At 41.2% G+C, this 19477-nt stretch overlaps 4 protein-coding genes across 5 annotated transcripts in view; 1 reads left to right on the top strand and 3 right to left on the bottom strand.

Annotated features, from left to right (window-relative positions):
- ghra (growth hormone receptor a) overlaps positions 1-3097 on the bottom strand; it is a 30079-nt gene extending 26982 nt beyond the window's left edge. Inside the window, exon 1 of the mRNA XM_058636067.1 lies at positions 2775-3097. The gene's annotated coding sequence lies outside the window, so the exon portion shown is untranslated. The remainder of the gene's footprint in view (positions 1-2774) is intronic.
- A 7832-nt stretch (positions 3098-10929) lies between these two features.
- Positions 10930-14191, bottom strand: fbxo4 (F-box protein 4). 2 transcript variants are annotated; one of them, XM_058635282.1, is made up of 7 exons: positions 13896-14191; positions 12881-13155; positions 12572-12792; positions 12344-12419; positions 12071-12243; positions 11755-11975; positions 10930-11590 (listed from the first exon to the last, which is right to left on the bottom strand). In XM_058635282.1, exons 1-7 carry the CDS (start codon positions 14172-14174, stop codon positions 11507-11509), a joined length of 1329 nt encoding a protein of 442 aa, XP_058491265.1. In that variant the 5' UTR covers positions 14175-14191; the 3' UTR covers positions 10930-11506. The 2 variants fall into 2 exon arrangements, with proteins under 2 accessions (XP_058491265.1, XP_058491264.1); XM_058635281.1 differs by having other exon boundaries at positions 11755-11978; positions 13896-14188.
- Positions 14192-14299: 108 nt separating this feature from the next.
- Positions 14300-17535, bottom strand: rimoc1 (rab7a interacting mon1-ccz1 complex subunit 1). The gene is made up of 6 exons (XM_058635284.1): positions 17235-17535; positions 16540-16649; positions 15959-16105; positions 15658-15789; positions 15417-15531; positions 14300-15334 (listed from the first exon to the last, which is right to left on the bottom strand). The coding sequence occupies exons 1-6, from the start codon at positions 17326-17328 to the stop codon at positions 15099-15101; spliced, it is 834 nt and encodes a 277-aa protein (XP_058491267.1). The 5' UTR covers positions 17329-17535; the 3' UTR covers positions 14300-15098.
- A 112-nt stretch (positions 17536-17647) lies between these two features.
- The window catches only part of oxct1a (3-oxoacid CoA transferase 1a), a 35907-nt gene continuing 34077 nt past the window's right edge, over positions 17648-19477 (top strand). Inside the window, exon 1 of the mRNA XM_058635280.1 lies at positions 17648-17882. Coding sequence (XP_058491263.1) covers positions 17778-17882 — 105 coding nt within the window. The 5' untranslated portion in view covers positions 17648-17777. The remainder of the gene's footprint in view (positions 17883-19477) is intronic.

Here is a 19477-nt window from a genome sequence, read left to right on the forward strand (position 1 = left end):
GTGTCTTTAAAACAAACATTTGAGTAAACATATCGCAGACGTCGACATGGGCCTGCACGTTGCACCAGACACTGACAAAGACGAGACTACATGAGCAGAGACACGGGCACAAGAGTTGGGACCAAGAACAACAATAACCAGCTGCTCCTTGGTGCATTTACACACATGTGTGTGGAGGGGTTTGTGCGCAGAAACAATGTCCATTTGTAACCTGTGTGTGTGTGTCTGTGTGTGCTCTCAGGCATTCAGGGGTCTGGCTACTGGATGGCTCTAATGTCTCCTACTCTTATTTCATAAGACAGAGTGGAAAAGTCAGAGTCAGCACACTGGCATGAGAAGAGCCTCTGCTGGAAGCAGATCAGCACACATCTGCAAACCCCACTGCAGTCTGTGCAGTGAGTATGTGAGGGAAAAGGGCGGTTGCTTGTGTGTGCGTAAACTTGCACGTATGTATGCACAAAATCATGTGTGTGTGTGATTCAAGAAACGTAAAGAGCACAAGTCCAGCAGGGGATGAGAATTTGTGAGCTGTTCAGACTGAATTTTTGAAACCCTGTATTGTGTGAAATTGCCAAACTTAAACCTGATAATAGAAAAAATCTCCCAAGTGTAGATCTGCAGCTTGTACCTCTGTTGCCACTCTTATTTTCCTTATTTATCTTTAACTGGAAAACGTTTCTTTCTTCTTCTTTTTTTTTGCAATAGCTTACAATAATGATTGGACACACTAAGTGCATGTGCATGTGTTAAAACTCTAATGGTTTCCAGGGAGCTGTAGAACTGAACAGCTGTGCTTAATGTCGTACATGGGAGTGTAGCAGAGTCTTAGCACATTTTTAAAGATATATATTCTATTTTTGATCAGACTGGTGCTAACTGCCCATGTGCTTTTTGTGTTTTAGTTTACTCTAATCATATTGGCACAAAACCTACAAATTAAAGTGCTAACAAAATAAAATATGCAAACACATAATGAATCAGTCAAAATGGGTCAAAGGTCAAAAATGCTTTAACTTTATCACTCACTCCGGGACCTTAATTAATGCCAACCGCCACATCATTCACCTGTCCTCGTCATTCACCTGTCCATTCAAAAAAAACATACTTAAGTAAAAGTAAAATTACACAAAAAGTAACTCAATTACAAAAAAAAAACCACTCAATTACAATATTGCTAAACCCCACTAAATGCTGTTTGGTTACATATATTGAGGTGAGAATATGTTTTCAAAAATGTGCCGTCTTCATGCAAAGGTTTCACTTAGTTGCACAATATCACACTGTGTGAGATACTGCTTAGCATTTTTAAATTGGCTCTTTAAAACTAACACCATCCAGTGAATAAATCCTTCTGCAATTAGTTGTTTTTCACAGCGACGTGATATGATTTCAGTAAAGATAATGAGCTGGAGCCATTTCAGATGAAGACTGTAAGCAAATGTTAACACAATACAACTGAACACACGACTCGACATCGAAAAATAATACATTATCAAAAGCCAGAAATTCTTCAAATAAGAACACATTTTCCAACAGAATACCGCAATATCTGCACAGTTTGGCTGAAAAGCAGCTTTCTTATTTGTGTTAAATCATTCTAATATAATCGTGGTGTGGTGTGCTTCCTAATTAAAGCAGCAAAACAGTCATCCAGTCACTGATGAAGAGCAAACAAACTAAAAAGACACAATAAAACTGAACATAACTCTGTTGCTGCTCTAACAGTCAATACTGGATGAAAATGATGTTTTCTAAGCCAGTGTTCCCCCAGCCCTAGTCCTCAGGGAACACTGCCCTGCATGTTTGAGATGTTGCCCTGCTCCAACACACCTGATTCAAATGATAACGATAACGAGCTGTGCATCAGAATCAGGTGTGTTGGAGCAGGGCAGTGTTCCCTGAGGAACAGGGTTGGGAAACACTGCTCTAAGCCAAGTTGAGCTGGCACAGGTTCTAAAAATGTCATTTCTCGTTAATATATGACGATGAAGAGTCGTGAATTGGGGCTGAACCACTTTATATCAATGTCTAATTACAATTATTTTGACTGACATTGCGATTCGATAGAGAATGGTCTCTTCTTTTTAGGAATTATTCTCATTTTCATTTAAAATAACATTTTTAAAATGATTACTGCGCGACCTTTGTGCAGATCTGTGAGAAACAAACATGTTTACTTCACATCAGGACAATATTTAATAAAGTGGTCATTTGACAAACACATTTGGACTATAAAACCCCCCCAGAAAACTGAAATCATTTGGGGGTTTTTAACTTTTGACAGTTGTAATTGTGTGATTAAACAGATATGAATACTATGTATTGTCTCCAAAAGTAGTTCTTCTACAGTCTACAGTCATATGCAGCATGGATTATGGACCAAACTGTACACATTTAATCAATATATACAGTATTATATATGGATTTATACAATTAAGCAGCTCCCACAGAACATAGGTCCTGGGTTCACGTGGACACGTCATTTAACAGCATGCGCCACTTTAAAAGCATCAATTCCACCTCATTTGTAACCACTGTGTTGCTGAGTTAGAAATAAATTAATCAATAAGTAAAAGAAACAGTAACAGTGGTTGTCAGTGAGAGAAGAAACAACTTTCCAATGCTGTCACTTTGTACGTGTGTGTGTGTGTGTGTGTGTGTTAAAGTTTAGGACTGGAAGTTGTTCCACACTCACAGCTGCCAAATACGGGATTTTTTTGGGAGATATGAACACACTAAAGGCGCTAAAAAACAAACAAAAGAAACGCACTTACTTATTACAGCGCTGGTCGACTTTTCAGAATGTAGTCATCTGATGTCCAGCGCGAGCACCGACGGACACGGGAAGTCGTGCACCCCGAAGACGAAGATCCAGTCCGGGTCGAGACTTCCACATCAGTGCCGGTTTCCTGCGGACGATTTCTTGTTTTCTCTGCGACTCACTTTATCATCAACAGCCCAATTTCAACACACACATACTCTCTCTCTCACACACACACACATACATACACGCGCGCAAACAGGAACACACACCACCGAGCCAAAAGGTCCGGTAGACTGAGAGTCTGTGTGTGTGTGTGTACTTCACATGGCGGAGAAGCGCCCTCATCTGCCAGTAATCCGCTCTACTCCATGATGAGGAGGGAGAGAGACACAGAGAGAGAGAGAGACACAGAGAGAGAGAGAGAGTTGCTCTGCTGCTGCACTCTCAGTGTAAATGGACGTTTTATGCATTATTTTTAAATCAACACATTGAAAAGAGACTGAAAACAAGTCATCATGTCTGTGTCACTTCATTTACTTGGGTTGGTAAAGGTCTAGTCAAACGTACGGCCTGCGGGCCAGAACCGGCCCACCAGTGGGTCCATTCCGGCCCCCCCAGGAAGAATTTGTGAAAATATATATTTGTCACTTCCAGATAAATGGATAAATGGTTAACTTGCACTTCATAATGTTTGATTTAAAAAAAAAAAATACTTCTTTTAATGTAAAATGAAGGGAAACATTTTGTTGTTAATAGGTTATTATGCTATTATTTGACTGGTCAGGCCCCCCATGGGATCAAATTGTTCTGTATGTATATTTATTTGATGCATTGCTGTCTTGCATGCATGAGCCTTTATATTATTACTTACATCAGGTGCAGGTCTTCTTTACAGAGGTGTGACTGAACTGAAAAACGTGTGTGTTTATCTATGTACAGAAAACTATACTCTGAGTACAAGCCTGTAGGCTGTTTAAATCAAACAGCATGTATCCTGTTTCTTCATGCAGATGCCATTCATTCATTGACAGTCACAATGTGTTCAATGGCTAAAGAACTGCAGGCTTTGCTGCATGGGGCTCGCTCACGTGGAGGGTCTAGTAGTGAGGTGACGCCTTGAGGGGCTTGCTTAGAATTTCATCTGTGTGTGGATATACACCCCCCTACACACACACACACACACACTCGACCCCACCCCCAAGCCCAAGAGAGAAAAACACCCTTCCGACACGTGAGAGAGAAAACACTCGTCCAGCTGTTGCTGCTAGTTTGCAATTTCCTTGGCGCACAAACTGCACACGTTCACCTGGAGGGTTAGGGTTAGGGACCATGTTCTTGTTCGTGTCCTCTCAGTGTTTGGGCTTTCAGTCAATGGGACGTCCCAGGGCAGACACCCATTTATGTAAACAAGGCCAACCGCAGTGTCAAAGCTAAAGTAACACAAGTGTATTGTTGCAGAGCTGCACCCTGCTCTTACTTGAGCGTAGCGTCTGTGATTGTCAGCCTCTGAAATAAAATAAACCAACAAGTGAAATGAGTGGCTGCACTAAAACAAAATCCACACAAACTCGTTACACACGGAGACGGACACAGAGACAAATGTACTGATAGACACGGGGGATGGCCGCAGTCAGAAGTTATCTGCCGTTGTCTTTTCTTTATGTCGCGGTGTTGACATAATTTGTGATGCGAGGTTGGGAAGAAATAGAATTTGTCTGTCCATAGGCTGCTGAGCCTCGTTGCATCTTTATATCTCGGTCCCTGTTGCGTTTACAAGGTCCACGAGTTATGGCCAAGCTTTTCCAAGTCTGCGCTGGACAATAAAACACTCAAAGCTGCTCTCCATCACAAATACAATCATATACAATTTGTAGCATTACGGACAAACACAGTAATATATATGTTTAATGAGGCTGTGCACCCCCTTTTACTCATTCTATACGTTAAAAAAAGGTGCTTTGACATTAATTAGCAAAGAGATGGTTAAATAATTAGTATTTATTAAATGACCCCTGGACACGCCAATGCTATTTGTTTGTTATGGGACAAAGAACTCTGATTAGAGGAGAGTGAGGGGCGTCCATTGAATGAGTTCCTTTGTTTTGGACTGCTCATTCCTGCGATTGTCTGCCCTCAGTGATCATGTAGACTTAGCCTGTATTGAATGTGACAACAGAACAATACATACTGATGTCACTGTGTCAGCAATGTCGAGCTCGACTTGGGTCGCCTCCAAACTATCCCCTTTAGTACTTCACCAAACAACAACAGTAAAGGACTGCGGCTACAGTAATTTCGTTTGACCATCCGAACTGTGTTCATCTAAACATGGCTAAATCAGCCTGGCACTGTAATGTTGTAATTAAAAGGATTGTAATTCATGTATGTGTCCAGTGGGTGTGTTCTCAATAGGTTTTGGTCAGCAGTGTCTCGGAGCGTTTCCTTACTGAACATGCATGAATTGCTTCAGGTGACATGTTTTTCCTGCAATAGCATTCAGGTTCTATTTGTGTTTGGCTGTCTATTTTTATTTCCCTCCTAATGTAAGAGTGCCCTTTGTGTCGTCCCCTTCAAGTCACCTGTAATGCATTTAGTGTGGGCTCATATTGCGAGTGTGGCCATTCACAACTGTGCCAGCAACCCTACCGCATATTGGATTAGGAGGAAAGAGAAGGGGATGGCTACAGGGGGGGGGAACATGCACACACATGCTCACACAACCAATGTCACTGTGCTCTTCTTTCCATAACTTATTTATTACTGAAGCATTGGTGTCTCAAGTGATTCAAAAATAATTCACTGTCCTGAACCATTACCCAGTTATACGAGTCCCTAACCTGCCATATTCATAACAGCGGGAGGTGGTTTGAGATGACTGCGGAGAAGAAGGTAGGAAATTGAAGTGAACTGGCAAGACTGCGAGGGATATACTCGATCCACAGAGTATCAACATGAGAGCCCCACCATGTGCAAAACAACACAATTAAGGGGGGTGTTTAGCATAATCAGTAAATGCATCATGCAAATTGTCAATGCCTACTTTAATATTGGCTGTTCACAACGAATACAAATCAGGGACTTAACTTTAATGAAAGAAGAGAGTGGAAAGAGAGGGATGGGACAAAGGCGATGGAGATGGAGAGGGTGATGGAACCAGCAAAACAGAGCGGGTGGAGATGTGTGTATTTAACACTTTGGACCCAGAAGTCCAACCTTTAATGGAAACATGGAAGTCATAATCTTTGTTCTCTCAAATCTCTCAAATCCCTGTTGGGTCAATACTAGTTCTTAACTTTGTATGGTTGCTTATATTGCTGCGTCTGTTCATCATCGCACTACCCAGTAATGTTTGATCGGAACAGCTCAGTTTTAATGCATGAACCAACAGTAATGATGTTACATATAATATGTATATATATATATATATATATATATATATATTTGCTTTAGTTTATTATAGGATCCACCATTAGCCACTGCATTACAATAATCTTAATTTTCAACATATCATTCAAGATTCAAGATTCAAAGTGTTTATTGTCATATGCACAGTAAAGAAACACGTTTCCCTGTACAATGAAATTCTTACTTTGCTGTCCACTCAAAAAACACCAGCATAAAGTAAAAAGTAAAAAAAAAGTAAAAAAGAGATGCTTTTGTAAAAAAAGTATAAATATACATAAGAAAAATATAAATATTACAAGAGACTAAAATAACATATATGCATAAAATAAGTGTAAAAATATGAACTGTACATAAAGTGAACACAGATTTAAAGTGACACACAGATTTAAAGTGACAATGTTTCAGGTTTTAAAGTGACGGTAACAGATTAAAGTGACAGTGTAACCAGGTGACAGGATTATTGTAGTCCCGTTCAGCTGTTGAGGATTCTGATGGCAGTGGGGTAAAAAGAGTTCTTTAGACGGGTTGTCCTGCATTTGGCACTCCTGTACCTCCGTCCTGAGGGCAGGAGTGTAAACAGTCCGTGTTGTGGGTGGGTGCTGTCTTTGATGATGGTGGCAGCTCTCCTGTGGACTCTGCGGTGGTAGATGCTGTGCAGTGAGGGCAGTGGGGACCTGGTGATCCTCTCAGCTGTCTTTACCACTCTCTGCAGGCGTTTGCGGTCCATGGCTGTAGTGCTGCCGTACCACGCGCTGATGCAGTTGGTCAGACTGCTCTCCACGACACAGCTGTAGAAGTTGCTGAGGATCTTTGTCGACATGCCAAACTTCCTCAGCCTCCTCAGAAAATACAACCGTTGCTGTGCTTTCTTGAGCAGCTGTGTTGTGTTGGTGGTCCATGTGAAGTCCTCAGTGATGTGGACCCCGAGGTACTTAAAGCTGCTCACCCGTTCCACTTCAAGATCCCGGATAAACAGTGGTTGGTGAGGTCTCCTCTCCTTCCTCATGTCCACTATCATCTCCTTCGTCTTGTCTGTGTTTAGGGTGAGGTTGTTGTCCTCGCACCAAGAAACCAGACTGTCCACCTCCGTCCTGTAGGCCGCTTCGTCCGCCGCAGTGATGCATCCTATCACTGCAGTGTCGTCAGCAAACTTCAGGATGATGTTGTCTTTATGGGAGGCGACACAGTCATGTGTGAACAGGGTGTAGAGGATGGGACTGAGGACACATCCTTGTGGAGTGCCAATGTTTGTGATAATGCTGGCTGATGTTTTATTGCCAATCCTGACAGTCTGGGGTCTGCCAGTCAGGAAGTCAAGGAGCCAGTCGCAGAGGGTGGGGTGAATGCCAAGGGTGGACAGCTTGTGGGTGAGTTTGTAGGGGATGACCGTGTTGAAGGCGGAGCTGTAATCTACAAAGAGTATCCTGATGTAGGACTCCTTGTTTTCCAGGTGGGACAGGGAGTGGTGGAGGACAGCTGTGATGGCGTCGGTGGTGGACCTGTTGGGTCGGTAGGCGTACTGCAGGGGGTCCAGTGAATCCGGGATGCTGCTCTGAATGTGCGCCAGCACCACTCTCTCGAAACACTTCATTATGATAGGAGTGAGTGCTACTGGTCTGTAGTCATTCAGGCAAGTGGGTGGGCTCTTCTTGGGGAGGGGGACGATGGTTGTTGTTTTGAAGCAGGAGGGAACGGTGCTCTGGTTTAGGGAGAGGTTGAATATGGATGTGAAGACATCAGCCAGCTCGTTAGCACATGCTCTGAGTGCACGGCCAGGGATGTTGTCTGGTCCTGCTGCCTTGTGGGGGTAGATTTTCTTCAGGACTTTGTGGACCTGACCTGAAGAGACTGTTGGTGGTGGTGAGGGGGGTCCAGTGGTCCAGGTGTGTGTGTGTGTCCCTGTGTTTGTTGTAGCCTCAAAGCGGGTGTAGAAAGTGTTGAGGTCGTCTGGCAGGTTGTCTGTGGAACTGATGGTGCTGGTGGTGGTCTTGTGGTCTGTGATGTGCTGCAGGCCCCTCCACATCCGCCCAGAGTCAGCAGTGGAATAGAAGCTGTCCAGCTTCTCTCTGTACTGCCTCTTTGCCGCTGTGATGGCGTGTCTCAGTCTGTACTTGGCGGTTTTGTACTCAGCTTCGCTGCCTGATTTAAATGCAGTGGAGCGAGCACGCAGCATGCTTCGTACCTGAGTGTTTACCCAGGGCTTCTGGTTGGGGAACTTCCTGACATGTATGGTGGGCACGATGTTGTCAACACACGTGCTGATGTACCCAGTCACATACTCAGCGTAGTCCTGTACACTGACAGAGGAGTCCTCCAGAGTGGCTGCAGCTTTAAAAACATCCCAAACATACCAAAGATAAGATGACCAAATATAAAAAAAACTGTAATTAATGTAGTAATGAAAGTCCATCTATTTGTTGTTTACTGCTTTATCCTCCACATGAAGGCCGCGGGTCACTGAGCATTACTCAAACCTCAAGATAAAAGACGACAACACTTCCTTTCATACATAACTTTCTATATAACCATTTGTTCTTGTTTTTGGTAATGTGTAATGTCACTTAGGTGCATGTCTGTTGGCATATCGATGTCTATCTGGACCGAACGAGAGAGATTCTTTAATAAAGTGACTGGGGTCTTGGTGACAATGACATTTTTGATGAAAACAAGCTTTAGATACAAGCATCTATCATTAACAGATGCGACAGTTGTGCATCGCTACCATGTTTGTTCTATAATTACGGTAAAGAACGGATGTGCACTCCTCCCTATTCTTAAGTAAGAACGTCTTTAACAACAGAAATAGCACTTCCAATATGGACTGTTATATTACCTGTAAGTTCGGTCCAAGATCATTTATTATCTATAATGACATCCTGTTGTTTGGTCTCATGTACCCGCTCAATTCTTACTTCTACCACTGATTTCAATTACCTTGGGTCCATAAATAGGGGTTTCTTTCTTGTGACATCTCAGAGACCTTGAAGGCTTGATACTCTTTACACTTCTAAAACACGGCCTGGGAGCTTCCACCACTAAACCTCAGCCACTATTATGCGGAGATGTTTGCTAATGGTTCACCGTCTGCAGTTAAAATAACTAAAATAATTCATCCCGGTAAGTTGTAGTGGAGGATCCAGTACACAATCTACTATTTGCAAACTCAAGGTCACTTCCCTGATTCTGATCGGGCTCTTTTCATTCTTTCTTTTTATAAAGCCGACGCAGTTTCCTCTCCAGTACATTCACTTCTCCACTGATTGATAACTATTTCACATGTGAATTTAAATTATCCGTACCAGCTCTTGTTCAGTAAAATGTCTCTGCCTCCATTAGCACCGGCAGGATCACAGAGTAATGACACCAGGGTATGCAATATTAAATAATAAATCAGTTTGCTTTTTGTTCCTCTCGCAGAGAAACACACATTTTACACACAGATGTACAGACAGCTGCATCGTTTCCCTTTAAAATTCACAGTAAGACCTGTTCTGCTTCACCACACTTTAACTCTGTTAATGCACCTAAATTGCACCAATCATGTCGTTTTAAATCTGTATGAAAATGACTGTTGGGACTAAGGAAGCTTCTGATGGAAAGGTCTGTGGTGAAAACACACTTTTGCCAATAACTTGCTGTTACCTAGGGGACGAGAACAAGAGACCGTCAGCGAAGCACATTATCTTGTCATGCACTGATGTTACATGCCATTAGGGCCACAATGGTCACTGAATATAAGATAAGATGAGATAAGATAGCACGTTAGTTGTCCCGCAGTGGGGAAATTTACATTGTTACAGCAGCAAAGACAAAGACATAACAATAATAAATAACATGCCTTACCAAAACATTACAATATAAACTTAAGACTATAACAAAATTGTTAAAATAGAATGTAGAATGTACATTATAGACAGTTTGCAGAACATACACAGTATGGACTTGATATTTACTGTATAAATATGTATAAGTACATTGCACTTTATTACAAATTTACAGTATATTGCACGTGGAAGGGAGGAATGAGGAGCCTGGTTATGTGTGGTCTACTGAGAGCAGTGCTTGTTGTACAGTCTAACAGCTGCAGGGAGGAACGACCTGCGATAACGCTCCGTCAGACATTTAGGATGTTTCAGGCGGTTACTGAAGGAGCTGCCCAGTGCTGTGACGGTGTCCTGCAGGGGGTGGGAGATGATAGCTTGGTAGCCATTCACCTCTCTCCCACCACCTCCACTAGGTCAAGGGGACATCCAAGGACAGAGCTGGCTCTGTGTAGCCTCTTCCTGTCTGCAGCTGTGATACTACTGCCCCAGCAATATGAAGCAGTTGGTAATGTTCAGTGGACAAACACACCTAAATACTTGTGTAGTGGAGTGTTGATTCGAGGAGAGTGTGACTGACTCAATCTCAATCAATGCTGCTCTCAAATGACCTTAGTGTTGCAGAGTATTATGCTTTTTCCCCCCCCCAATTCATTTCCTGAATTTAACAGTGAGTCATCAGTAATAAGCAAGTCACTCAGCAGGTGACCAACATAAATATGTAATTCTACAAATACAATAGAGTGCCTATTGAACAACAACCGAGAAAAAAGCAAACATCTAAAAATATTCACCAGCGTTTCTTAACACACATGTGATAAAGAAGTGCTACATAAGAAAGCACTGTACAAACGTGTGTGAAGGAGTGTGACAACTAGTAAAGCGCTGAGTGGTAAAGACTAAAACCCCCGAAATAAATGCAGTCCATTTTTAACCAACTGTATTCAAAATAAATTTATTTCATTGCATATATTTTAGCTATGTCACATCTTGATTTATGTGCAAATCATTGATCAAAAGCCTGAAAGCTTGTCCAGAAGATGTAAAAGCTGATTAAGCAAGAAAGTTGATTAAGCAAGAAAATTTGAAATAAAAAATTAAATAAAAATAATACTTGGCTCTTTCAGTAAATAACCACCAGTTAGAAAGCCATGTCTAGTTTGCTTTATAAAATAGTTTGAGAATTATTTTATCTGCATCTCTCATGAATTAAAGTAAAAATACATTTTATCTTATGTGCCAGCTACGATTGTGGATGCAAATGCGTCCTGCTTTCTTGTACTTGGTTGGTGGAGCGCTGTGTAACGTTTATTATTATTGTTGTTCAGAACAGAGTCTTCGTCAGGTCTCCCGGATGAGAAATTGTCCGCGCAAAATTTCAATACATTTCGTAGGCTTTGCTCCAAGCCAGTCTACATGTGGTGCACGTTACGTAGGAAATGCTGTGGTGTGTTGGTGTCGGGATGATGCCGCAGCTTGTAATTCAGAAGGCAGCAGCAGAAGTAAGCTAGTTACTTTAGAGTTTAACTCCAGAACATCTCAGCAACCATGAAATACCATCCAAAAGACCTGACAGGGATTCTGCCACAGTGTCCTGCACCTAAATATGGATGAGAAACACAAGCATGGGTTAAAAATTCTGCATTGCACATGCTGGAACTGAATGATTTTTTTAATGCATCACATCACTGATAACCATGGCGGTTCATAAATGGACATGCGTGGGCCTTATTATTTATGTTATGTCACGTGTCAAACACATACCATCCAAGGGTTAGCCAGTTGAGGTAAGCCAAGTCTTTTTGCCATGTCAACACTGGGGATTCGATTCCTGGCTCCGTTTCTGTGTGCACCATTTTGCAGGCTGGTGGTGCTAATTGCTTCTTCTCTGGAGACACAGGAGAGCACCAGCAGAGGCCTGGATTTAGAATCCCTGGCGGAGCTCAGTACAGCCTGGATCTGAGCCACCTCTGTCATCCCTCCACCTACTTAATACATGAATGTTCATTTGAATGACCTGTGATTCTCATCATTAGAAGGAGCAAAGCAGACGCTGCCAAGACAGATGTATTTTCCTCACTTTTTCCAGGCTCGGCATTGGCTACATAGATGAAACCGTCCACCACCTGGCACACTTGCTGGACCTGAGGGGAAGGGCTGCAGATGGGGTAACCCGAATCATCTTCTCCTTCGAAGGTAAAAAGTTTATTACTGACGCTCTGCTGATGCAGTCTGGCTCTTTCCCTATCTGCCCTGCAGACAAACAAGGTTTGATGACTATAAAATGATAATCCAACAAAAGATAATAATCGTAAAAGACACTAAAACTCATGTGGTAACATAAAATGCTTACCTATTAGTTGAATACAGAGTCAGGATATTAAATCTGTGTTGGTTGTTGAACATATAACTGATCCCTGAGCCGATACCTAGGATCAAAATGTTGATGGAAGTTAAATTACATTCTTGGGAAGATTACAGGCCATTTGTGCCACCTTCTGGTCGGAAAATTAACCTACAACATGCATGATAATCAGTGATTTGTAATTCTTCAGTAAAGTGGTTCGGAGTCACGTCTCACCATTTATCTGTCTGTGCGGTGTCCCCGACACCGGAAGCACCTCAGGGGCATACATGAGCCTCGTGACTAAAGAGACATCTAGTTGCTCCATACCAGGTCCAAACATGGCATAACGCGGTTCAGACGAGCGAACCAGAGACTGAAAAAATGAGGTCACAACCTCATACGCTGCCCCTGAAGGAAGCCACTGTTGTCTATAGGACGGGCATCCTTTCAGGTATCTGTTGAGACAGAGAAAAAACTGCAGTGAAATCAAACTTTTCAATCCAACAGTTACCAGTTGACACAGGAACAGACAAAAGCACCCACTCTGACATGTAGTCACATTGCAACTCTCTCCTATTGTCTTCTGCTTCTTCTGTATCAGACAGGCTCTCCTCTTCATTGACCAGTGGTATATTCAACACCTCCAGTCGGGGCATTGATAAATGGTCGATAGAGGGCCAGTAGGGCATGTCCCTGAGCAGGAAGTATCTCCACAGTACTGGATCTCGAACCATGGCCCTCCAATAGCGACAGGTGGCTCCCAGTCGACAGAGATCCACAGGAGACAGAAAGTTCATAATCAGGAACTGCAGGTCCACCTTTTGGGGATAAAATGTCTATGTTATTACTATGTTAACTACATAATCTGTAAGAGCAAGATATGAGTTTAATTTACTAGTGTTTTTTAACATTTTATTATTATTAATAATAATGATAATAATAATAATAATTATTATTATTATTATTATTATAATAATAATAAAAATGATACACATTATACACTTACCTGACTAAATATTGCATTACATACATTTTGTATCATACATGTTAGATAAACATGTCTACCTTTTCAAATAATCTTTTCATGGGGTTTTTAAAGCACTTTAAATTTTAATTCACAGACAAACGTGTGTAAATGTACATAAAATGGTCGATATTTATTGTGTAATCTTGAAAAATGTGCTCGATGAATCGGTCTACCTCGCTTCGTCTTGGTACATAACTCATGTGTGCTGTAATGGTAGCGCCATCTGCTGGTGGTCAATGTTATGAACAGCCACGCTATGGCAAGTGCAGTGCCGATTGATCAGGGAATACAACTAGGCATTATATTGGTATTGTACTATTAGTGAACACTTAAAAAGCAAACTAAAATCCAAGTGTATAGTGTCAAAACGGTCGCATACAAATGTTGTACCTGAAGAAACTTTTAATGTTCTCTGACACAGTTTAAAACCCTTTAGTTTCACTCTATGTGACATCAATGCTGAGCAGCTAGGTTAAATTAGTCGAACATGCATTTCCAGCCTAAACAGTGAGTAGTAAGGGTTAATCTCACCGGTAAAGTGTCCAAAAGTCCTGGCTGTGATTCTTCTGTTTCAGGCGTCATGTGATCGTCACCTACAACTTCATTTCCGTTTGGGAAAAATCTGTCTCTGAATCTCTTTAGGCTGCGGATCACCACGGACTCACTGAGCTGCTGCATTTTCCCTTCTACCACTTCCAATGTGGTAATCCAGTCAGTTAAAAAAAAAATGTCAGCCAGAGATGACAACAAATCCAGCGTTTTCTGTTTTCTCTCTGTAACACTTCCTTGTTGCTGGCAGTGGCGAAGCATTGTGGGTAATGTAGTGTCATAATGATGTAAACCAGGACTCTTATCTGGTAGCCAAAGGAAAGACGTCATAGACACATCGATCTGTCATTTCTTTGTGTATTGTAGTTTCACAAAATTAACTGCCGTTTTAAAACAACAGACGTGTTTATTGTCGCCAAGGACATTAAAAAACAGAAATTGATTTTCATCCAAACAACACAGTCTCTACTTATAGTTATACTATCCAAGTTACTCAAGAGGCAGAAAAATTGAACTTGCAATTGATGGGAATACAAGTGGCTCATTACAAAGCTGGTACATGAACAAATCCGAACATACTTTAAATGGTCATGAATACATTGTCAACACTTTGCCTCTTGTGTGTGTAGTTCATACACACATATTTAAGGTATCTGTAAATTATATTAAAAGCATAACAAAATGGAAACAAAACAAAATAAATAAAATGTTACTGTGCAATGTCTCTTTTCCAGCTGGATTATCTTAAAACTTGTAACAATATTTTAGAAAAGGAATCAAAAAAAAAAGTCAATTTCATTAATAACTTTTTTTATATTAATATATTTATAATGACATTCTTAGAGCAAAGCAGGTGCCCCAGTCAACAGTCTGTAATCAGGATGATAACTGCTTTTTCAGCAGGACAGGGCAAATAATTACTCAATAGCCTCCTCTGCAGCACCTGCCAGTTTTACACCTCCTCTCCTTTACTTTCTCATTGATGTGCTTTGGCCATGGGCCATTTGGCATTGGATGATGTTGCCAGTAGACACTGATCGAAAGACTAATTTCTTCACATACTCCATGTGCCTTCCCTCAACCTTCCACAACATTACACCCCACCGGATGGGTTCAATTTTTATTTAGGGTTGACACTAATGAACACTGAAATTAGATCTGTGTCTGGGGGCAACTTTAACAGATTCACTGTAAAATACTAAGGATTTCCTTGGCATTTTCTGTGTTCCAACCCTGGCCCTGCAGAGGGCCCTCACAGGCAAGCACATATTTGTTGAGAATTTGAGTGCCAATGTCCCGAAACTGAAGGCGATCTTCTTTCCGGTCCATACTGTCAGCGCTGCAGTCCTCGTACTTAACTGCCCAGAAACACATTTCCCCAATGTACATCATTGTCAGCAGGTGTGTGTCTGAGAAGATGCCTGGTTGAAGATAGAGAGTATGATCAATTGGAGATCAACACTTCAGATTTGCTATTCAATTTTAAATACTTAAGATTTTTACCTTCAGATAAGAAGCCTGCTGTAGCAGTGTCATGAAGCACCACCCCATCGTTGAGCTTCACAGAATTTCTCACCTGCAGCATCCGCATCAAGTAACGTACACCTTCCTGAATACACTGGATTCGAATATAGTCGGAATTAGACGACCATTAGGTCACACACAACAAATGCCAATGAAAAAAAATCTTATTCTTATAACTACAACTTAATGATTCTAATTATATCTTTTCACAGTGGGGTACCTTAAGGAATGTGTCCTTGTTTTTCTTGATCCACTGCTTTCGTTGATGAAGGGTGTGACAGTACATGTACAGCAGAGCTCCACGTCTCCAATAGAGGCATTCCAACAGCTCTAAGCCCAACAGGGACTGCACCTATCACAGTATCACAGACATGAAGAGTTGTGTCTCCCCTTTTTTTTGGTCTGACACTATACTGTACAGTAATGCTTTCTGTCATCTTAGAAAGCTCTTTATTGATGACATGGAGTAGAACAAGACAAAGTTATATCACCACCACCCAAAATGTTTTTGACATACACACCTCTTGCGCTGGTGCTAGCCTCCCTGTCAAAACCTCTGGCTCGGTCAGGTCTTGCAGCAATTGCTGAATTTTAAATGGCGAACAGTCCTCAGGAAACTCCTGGTCCACCAGTTTGTTCTCTTCATAAAATGTGATGTCTAGGATCACCTAAAAGATGAAAGAGAAATACAAACCGATACACAACAATGAATACAACTCACTACAAAATGCCAGTCAAATTAACATAGGAAGCGAGACAAATATAAATTCCCTGACTGATCATGAACTGAAAAGACAAAGTGTGAAAATATAGGACAGTGGACAATGTTTCAAGGCAAGATATTTATTGCCTTGAAACAATAAAAATTAACTTCTCTAAAATGTTTGGAATGCTCCAATATTTAACTTATCATCAAGAGAGCCACCTCTTATTCTGCACCTACCCATCCACTATAATAACACTTTACATCGATCCTCGTTTCACGTCTTAGACATGAATTTTTACACCTACATATCATTTTCCAAATTTTAAATAATATAAGTTGCACTTGATCATACACTGCAGCATGCAACAGATAATAAAGTTAGATATGCTTGATTACCTGCGTGTAATCCTGAAGCAGCTTGGAAAGGTTGCTACTTTCCCCTCCTTGTCTGAAATGGCTTTTCAACTTGTCTAGTATGGCTGACGCGTTCTGTAAATAGTCATCGTCTATGAAAGAAAAAAACAAAAATCACCATCCATAAACAAATTACCAAGACATTAACATAATGTCCTCAAAGTTGTACAATTTAAGGTTCTGATGTAGACTATTGGTCATGTTACTAAATACTACACACGCCTCGTATAGTTGACATACAATAACAAGAATATATTTGGAATTCGACCTGGAAATTGCACAGTTACTTAGACAGCTCTGGTTCACATGGTACTACGTGGAATGTTGTTTTGTGGTCAGCAAAACGTTTGTCAACAACAAAGCATTCTAGCTAACATTAGCGAACTAACGCTAGCAGTTAACTCGTATATCCAAGTCACCGACCCGTGAGTATATGTTGCGTACGCACAGGTTTAAGTTAACATTTCCCACCATGTGACTTTACAGTTGGAGTAAGAAGCATTTGTGAACATGCGACATTTCACCAGACAGCAGCTGTTGTTATGATTGCAACCTAAGGTTGGATAACGTTAGCTAGCCTGCTAGTTGGCTAACATATTATAGGGGAGGGTTAGGTACGCGCGCGAGCCACAAAGATTAGCCACGACACAAAAACAAACACTACCGCTGATGTTTACCTTGCTTCTCAGCTCTGAGACTAGAGCACTTGATGTCCAACTCAAATATCCTTCTCTCCAACTCCAACCCTTGTCGCCTGTAGTCGTCGGCCATGACTAAAAACTATTCGTCACGTGAACGAGGGATTACTCACGTGCTCCCAGATGTCATTTGTGTTTTATCGCTGCACACACTGAGCTGTCGCTGTCCATCGTTACTTATTACACCAGGAACTTTTGCCATTAAAACAAGGCTAAATGATTCAAAATCAAGCCAATGACATTGTAAACGCGCAGTTGAAGTGAAGGGGTTAATGTTTTATTAGCTTTAGCCGAGCCTACTATTGCTCCCTGTCTTTCCTGGTGCTAGCCCGGCCCACATCAACACACCAGCCAATGTCGTCGTGTCGCTGACTGCCCTGTGTGTGTGTGTGTGTGTGTGTGTGTGCAGCACCGTTTGTTGTGTGACTGCGTCGGTATTTCTATCGACTGGAGCGTTCACTCGTCTCCTCTGCTCATCCTCAACCAGCGTGCGCGCGCGTGTGTGTGTGTTAGCTCTCAAACATGGCGGCCTTCGGTGCTTTTTGCAGAGCGGAACATTTATTCCTCAGAAGTATTCCACGTTCACGCAGAAGCAAATCAAACTTCGCTCACCTTCAGTTGACTAAGGTCAGTGTTTAAACGTTATTCTGGAAACGAGGTTCGATTGATTATATTCCAAAAACACACAGGGTTACGATAGAAAGGTCGTTGTCTTAAGCGTTGACATTCGTTGTTCAACTTTTCACAATAAATGCGACCCTAAGTTACCTTCACTTATTGTTAACATACGGATTATATGTGTAATTGTCCTTGATCTTTTGGGTTGGTAATTTGTGCATGGGTTTGACACGCTGTATAGACTTGTGTTGTTGTAGCAGAATTCACATCTTTATTCCACAACCACCTGCAAACCCGCACAGGCGTTGGAATCAGGTGGCAACACACAGGTGTTTCCTGTTGTAGTAAGACTATACAAGTAGGGTTGCCAGGTTTGCGTCAGAAAATCTACCCACTGACGCAATAAAGTCAGCCCAAACAAAGGCACTTATACCACAACTCGAGATATATCGTTGCATACTGCTTTCAAGACCCACCCAGAAGCATTAATGATGTTATCAAATGTGCTGTAACATTTGCAGACTGCAAAAAACATAAATGTGTGGTTTAGAGATCTCAAACTCATACTTTTTCATCATGAAAACGTTTTTATTGTTGTTCCATATTAAAACAAACACTCTTATTTTTAAATTCTGTGGAATATTGTCATGAATATTGTTATTGTAATATAATGATGCTATATTGTGATATCATTTTAAACTCATATCCCCCAACCTTACTTGTTTTTTTCTTCAAAAAGTTGGACCTTTTTTCTTTACTTGACCTATCCCTTGACTAGGTACCATTGACCCCCAAGGTCATTTGAGTTTGAGACTCCTGGTTTATTGTGTTAACATTAAAGGTACTGGTAGGTAAGACGAGTAATCTGTCCGTTGTAGGTTACTGTAAAAACACAGTGGTCCAAAATAGCAGCCTCAATAGAGCTAACCCAGCTCCTGATATAAATATAAAAGGCTCATTCTGGGATAATGAAAAACACTTCATACAAGTGATTTTACACTTATAAGAACTGGACCCTTTAAAATAACAGCTGATCACCCAAATCAGCCCTATTTAAACACCTGGCCTCTGAAGATCTGCATGCTGACAAATGAACAAACAAAAAACAATGTTATGTTGACAGTATTGGAACACATGTATCAGATGTAGATTGGTTAAAATCAGGTCAAGAGATCATGTGTTATAACTTTCCATTTGACATCACACAGCACCCAATGTTGTCAAAACAAACTTCAGGCATTTCAAGATATTACTGAGTTTATATAAGAACTGGTCTCATTGTGACTTTGCTCATATGGAACAAATATAGGAGTGTATTAAAATGTATGTTCTTTAGGGGATGAGTGGAAAATGATTACTTAGTAGCACTAACAGTAACATTGTAGCATTCTGGAGTTTCTTCCTCCATGGTCTGAATAATAGTTCAGCACACTTATGGCCAAGTTTCTTGAAAATGTCAGTTAAGATGCAAAAAGTAGTATTATTTCCAATTACTATTGATACCACGGTCACAATGTCTGTCAAAAATAATGGCAATATGTTCTAACATCTGCTCTCAGTGTTACATATTTAAATTCACATTCTAAAAAAAGTAATAACAAAAG

This window comes from Solea solea, chromosome 8 (assembly GCF_958295425.1).
Source record: "Solea solea chromosome 8, fSolSol10.1, whole genome shotgun sequence".
Classification (NCBI taxonomy): Eukaryota; Metazoa; Chordata; class Actinopteri; order Pleuronectiformes; family Soleidae; genus Solea; species Solea solea.

What these genes read in the sequence shown, in the direction of transcription:
- rimoc1 (XM_058635284.1), bottom strand. Translation starts at nt 17,328, where the DNA reads ATGGCCGACGACTACAGGCGACAAGGGTTGGAGTTGGAGAGAAGGATA. An exon ending in TGCTTCAGGATTACACGCAG is followed by an intron (nt 16,106 to 16,539) that starts GTAATCAAGCAT and finishes TTCATCTTTTAG; the next exon opens with GTGATCCTAGACATCACATT. An exon ending in AGCAGGCTTCTTATCTGAAG is followed by an intron (nt 15,335 to 15,416) that starts GTAAAAATCTTA and finishes ATCTTCAACCAG; the next exon opens with GCATCTTCTCAGACACACAC.
- fbxo4 (XM_058635281.1), bottom strand. Translation starts at nt 14,174, where the DNA reads ATGCTTCGCCACTGCCAGCAACAAGGAAGTGTTACAGAGAGAAAACAG. An exon ending in ACTCTGTATTCAACTAATAG is followed by an intron (nt 12,244 to 12,343) that starts GTAAGCATTTTA and finishes GTTTGTCTGCAG; the next exon opens with GGCAGATAGGGAAAGAGCCA. An exon ending in CAATGCCGAGCCTGGAAAAA is followed by an intron (nt 11,979 to 12,070) that starts GTGAGGAAAATA and finishes TCATGTATTAAG; the next exon opens with TAGGTGGAGGGATGACAGAG.